The following is a 5,259-nucleotide window of genomic DNA, read 5'->3' as shown; positions in this document are numbered from 1 at the left end:
AACATTTTTTACAAAAATTATCAGACATAGACATAAATCCAAACCATATTCTAGTAAGTTTTGATGTTGTTAGTCTATTCACTAACGTTCCTGTTTGTTAGAGTGAACTGTTAAGTTGGTAACTGTTAATTGGTAACACTGTTTGGTTAAGTTAGGTTAGTTCAAGTAGTCATGTATACGTAGCATCAACCGCAGTCGTAAATTATATTATGTGTATTTTCCACAAGTGTATGTTTCAATTAGCCTAGCAAACATCACTGTTGATAAAACTTTAAATATCATAAAACAAAAATTACAAAATGACACCAATCTTAAAGAACGCACACAACTAAGCATTAACACCATTATTGAACTTTTAACAATATGTGTTAAGTCAACTTACTTTCAATACAATGACAATTTTTATCAACAAAATTTTGGAATGGCTATGGGGTCACCACTATCCCCATTTTTCAGTAATTTATTTATGGAAAATTTTGAATCAACTTTCATTAATAATCACAAATTTAAACCAATAATTTGGTGGCGTTATATTGATGACGTCCATTTACAGTCATGGCGAACAAAAACTTGATTAATTTTTATCTTATCTGAATAATAAAGAACCAACAATTAAATTCACTATTGAAAAAGAACAAAATCACCAAATTCAATAAATAATTCGTTCTTAATGCGAAATAGGAGCACTATTTATCAATCTGTAATAAAAGACGTGAGGAAATTCTGTCTTTTTTAAAGACAAGAAGTTTGTAAAAAAAATTTAAAATGTTTATTATTTAAAATGCTGAACCTCGACACTGAGTTGTTAATCCGGTTGATAAATAATGTATTGCATTTTATGTGTAATTCAAGAATAAAATTCTATACTATTTCTGTATCAAGTCTAAATTATCTTATATCGTAAATTTTGAAATACTACCAGAATGAAGTTTAATATTTAATGGCAATTATTAAGATATGATAATAATAATAAATATGTGGAATCGGCAGCTCATAATATTTTTTATTTCGTATAATATTAAGTATACGAACAGAACTATTAAAGAAGGTACACTATCATTAAATATTATTAAACAAATTAGGACGGGTACCAGAAATATCATTGTAGTAAGTTTTTAAACGACCAAAAAATATTTTGGTTGTTTTGACTCCCTTTTCTATAATATTCTAAGCCCGAGCAAAAATCGCTAACTAAGCCCGATCAAAATATTTGCGCACAATTATTAAACACATTGTATATGAATAAGCATCTGATCATAACGAATAACTCGCTATGAGGACTTTCCACATTTATATGTAGGTACCTAGGTATGTATAGATTGGGCGCTTGGGTAAAATGTGTTATTAGTGCGTCTAGAAAATGCACTAAATTAGCTTTATCAAAATTTAAAATATACTGTACCTATAATCAACAAGTATTCCATTTTCATTCATTCAATCAAGTATGTTTGATAAACTGCTGCTTGCTTAATTTCTCTTCGTTTAGTTGTTGGAACTTGAATATTTATAGGCACGTAATCTGTAATAATAATTGTTATAGATCATACTTCATCAGCGTTTTTATCTTCTTCTACCATCCCATCAGAACATCCACAAAGTAGTTCCGAGAGCAATTCGGACGTCAGCGATTGCGACAGCGACATCGATATTGTCGGCGACACGAGTAAACACATGGTATATAGTTTCAAAGACACATAAAATCAGTACTTTCACTCGAAACTTTATGGTTGATACAGTTGAATTAAACTTACTGTTTCTCAGTAGAAACGGCAATACTAGATGTGATTCTTTCGCATATGAAATGAAGAGGACAATTAAATAACGGTCTCAAAACCATAGATTTAAGGAAAAATGGCACGTGGGCGCACACATTATGGTCTATATGCCATTAGTAAATTCTTTCAACAAAAGATTAAAATGAGTTACGAATTCGTCATCCTTTGTACTTCTTCATATATGTATAAAATCAGCAGGCTTTTTCATCTCTATTAGATTTTCAACGTTTCCAAAGAATTACAAACATTACCGTAGATAAATTATCATCTCCATTTGATAGTTTAGAAAACCGTATTGCAATTTCTTCAAAGCACTAAATTTTGAAGTTTGTTCTCACCTGGTACGTGTTGTTCGTTGAGTCACGTATGCTTTACCACTGTTTTTCTTTCCTTTTTCCCATTTCGCAATCTTCCTTCATCTTTTTGAGACTTCAGCACCTTTGTGTAAAATGAGGAAACAGAAGACTAAAGCACATTAATAACAGAATGATTATAGACATGGGCAGGGGACGTAGACTATATTTTACGTTTTTACACATTGGTATTGAACTTTTTTCATCTCTAGACCGTTATTTATTTATACTCTCAATATTACTGATTTGATTTCAATGATCACTTCTCAGCTTGATGTAAAAAGTTATAACTGTGTCGGTAATGCCCGAACTTTTTTTAACTTACAAGTCATATTCTGAAGGTTTGATTCTTGCCCCAAATATTTACCAACCAAATTATCCAGTTCGGGTTATCTGAAAGAGTGTCGTGAGTACATCAGTATCACAAACATGTAAAATGTGTACATTGTATATATAATTGTATATATTTGTTGTTGCTTAATGTATTTAAAAAATAGTTGTGTAGCAGAAGATCGTGCAAAGGATGTAATTCCTAAGGGAGCGCACATTGCAGTTGCAGTTGTGTTCTGATTAATAATGGATCAATGTTCTAAGCGTTCTGAACGTTATTCAGTGGAAAGTCGAAACTTTTAAAAGTATATACAGGGTGTGTCTTGAGGACCTGTATCGATGATATTTCAGAACCCAATCAATAAAACTTGCTGATTGTTGGTAATTCTTTTATATTGTTACAACTTTGGATGTGTCTTAAAATAAAAAAAGGATATAAAGACCGTAGTTTTAAAGAAACGACCGAATTGCAAATTTTCACGTAATTTAAAAATATACCTAAAAACCCTTTGCGTAGTTTTTGAAAAATGGTGTCCATTGGTCATAATGCACATATAAATATATTGATTCTATTTACTGGGTGCATGTAAAAGGTTCCGGCATATTGTTATAAAAGATTGCTTAATCTGAAAATCGTCTAATTAAAAAATACATTTTTTTGCTGAAAAAGCAAATATTACTTGAATGTAGTGTTTTATCTATGGGGAATGTTGTATAAAAAGCATGTTATAGATTTGTCGATTGCTTTGGGCATAAGTTACATCCGTCTCTAATTGTTAAATGAATCATTGATATATAACAGTGGGTAAATTTGTGAACTTTGAACTTGTAAAAACTAACAAATATCCCACTAAAACCGATTTAAAAAGGGGCATTTTAATCTACTTTCTTGCATTCATTAATACACACTTTACACCATCTTTGATAAAAGTTTGACTTAAACTCGCGAATTGTTTTAATATATAGATTATTTGATTAAGTAACTCTAACTTGATTTTATGTCTTTGGAAAACAAACAAACTGTTTTGTTAACTGATTTCTGAATTATTTATTGATGCGGTTTCTGGAGATACCTCGTATAGATTTTAAAATTCAAAGATTATCATACATATCCTCCAGGTAAATGAGAGAACAAAGGGTAAAACAATTCCGCTAATGTGGATAGATGTAAAGCAAAAGTAAAACGTTCATATATAATGTTTTCATGTTGTATCACAGACAAAAATGTTAGCGCTCAGAAATCAGAGCCATTTTAGAGAAATTTAGGAGATATATTTTTCCAAATGTACGAGTATATGATATGTTTTCTTTAAGCTAGCCAACGCACGTGCAATTTTAGATTAACAAGTGTATATACGAAAGTCAGTGTTTTGTGTGCAAAACTCGAAGAAAAATATGTTTTTATGTACCATTTTAGGGCGTAACTAATAGTAGTAGGTTAATAATTTAAGCGCGTAATAAAATATTTCATTTACCGTTTAATTAAACCAAAAATAAGTTTTCCCTTCCAGGCAATAGTGCTACTGTTACTAGGCCAATTTATATTCCCAGAATTTCCTAGTATAAATATGTAATCTTGCACACGTTTTTGTGTCTTTGTCGCTATTTTTGTTAGTTAGCAATCATGTTTCAATGTCTTTGTTTCGTTCGTCTCCTTTCATATCAACTGACTAAAAAAATACCCTCGATGAATAAAGAGTGCATTTCATGGGCTTAAGGCTCAAAATGTTCAAGTCTAAAATATAAATTTTTCCCGGCTAGTTTCCACCGAGGATCAAGAAAAATAGTATACGATATGCGAGACGAAAGTCGAAGGCCTACCACTGCGTGCATGACGCCTTCGGCTTCGCCTCGAGCGTCACCTTCAAGCAGTGGCAAAACTTCGACTTTCGTCTTTTGTACCGTAATATAATATTTGTGCCTCTATTTAAAACCAATGTATATTTTTTCAAAACGCTTAATGCAGGTACATATTGGTGACGTCTCTTTACTTACCACTTTCTTTAGTGGTTAACACTATTTTTCACTTTTTTAACTTTATTTTTCATTTCTTTCAGATACGTATTTGGTAAGTGCAATGCTATTTTCAGTGTGAGACCGTATCTTTTTGTAGGTATGTACTTTTGATTGATACTTTTTATAGTTTTTGTTTGGGTTAAGGTTCGAGTTCATTAACCAATAAACGTAACTCGTGCGGTAAAGAAGCAATTTCGGTGGTGCGATCGGCGACTGTGACTAGGTGCTACGTTTGGCCGCAGTCTCAGGAGGTGTGGTTTTGGGTGATGCGTCTATAGCCGCAACATATCAGCTCAAGAGATTAGTTCGAGAGGTACCATTGAGCAAAACTGTTCAAAAGATAGAGGAGGTCGAACTTTTAACCCTTGTTTTGTTAGAAAATGAAAAAAGAGAAGAACAATTAATTAAAAAACAACTTCAGGACCAACAAAAAAATAAGATACATGCTATATTCCAAAGTCGTGCAGGAGAAGATATATTTCGATATTCTTATAAATGACTGTTTAAAACTAGATGGGAATAAGATCAGATAATTATTTCGGTTAAATCCTGATCAGCTCGATTTTGTTCTGTCTTAAAGCAAAAAAGATAGGAAGACCTGGAACCAATTTCGAAAAATTTAAGTTGAATGCAAAAGGAAAGTTTTATAAATATCAATTTTGATAAATTTGACAAGATCTGGAAGCTTACCGGGGGTAATACCACGAGAGCTTTGAAATTACCGATAATTTTTCACGATTGCATGTTTTCCATAATTTCACGAGTCCGAAGGACGAGTGAAATTT

At 31.8% G+C, this 5,259-nt stretch overlaps 1 protein-coding gene across 1 annotated transcript in view; it reads left to right on the top strand.

Moving 5' to 3' along the window:
- LOC109542112 (brain-specific homeobox protein) overlaps positions 1-4,021 on the top strand; it is an 11,438-nt gene extending 7,417 nt beyond the window's left edge. The window contains exon 4 of the mRNA XM_019911170.2: positions 1,541-4,021. Within this exon, the coding sequence (XP_019766729.2) occupies positions 1,541-1,698 (158 nt within the window). The 3' untranslated portion in view covers positions 1,699-4,021. The remainder of the gene's footprint in view (positions 1-1,540) is intronic.
- The last annotated feature ends 1,238 nt before the right edge of the window (positions 4,022-5,259 follow it).

This window comes from Dendroctonus ponderosae, unplaced genomic scaffold (assembly GCF_020466585.1).
Source record: "Dendroctonus ponderosae isolate FM_Combo_2020 unplaced genomic scaffold, Dpon_F_20191213v2 Dpon_F_20191213_4, whole genome shotgun sequence".
NCBI lineage: Eukaryota > Metazoa > Arthropoda > Insecta > Coleoptera > Curculionidae > Dendroctonus > Dendroctonus ponderosae.
This window is presented reverse-complemented; position numbering and strand designations above follow the sequence as displayed.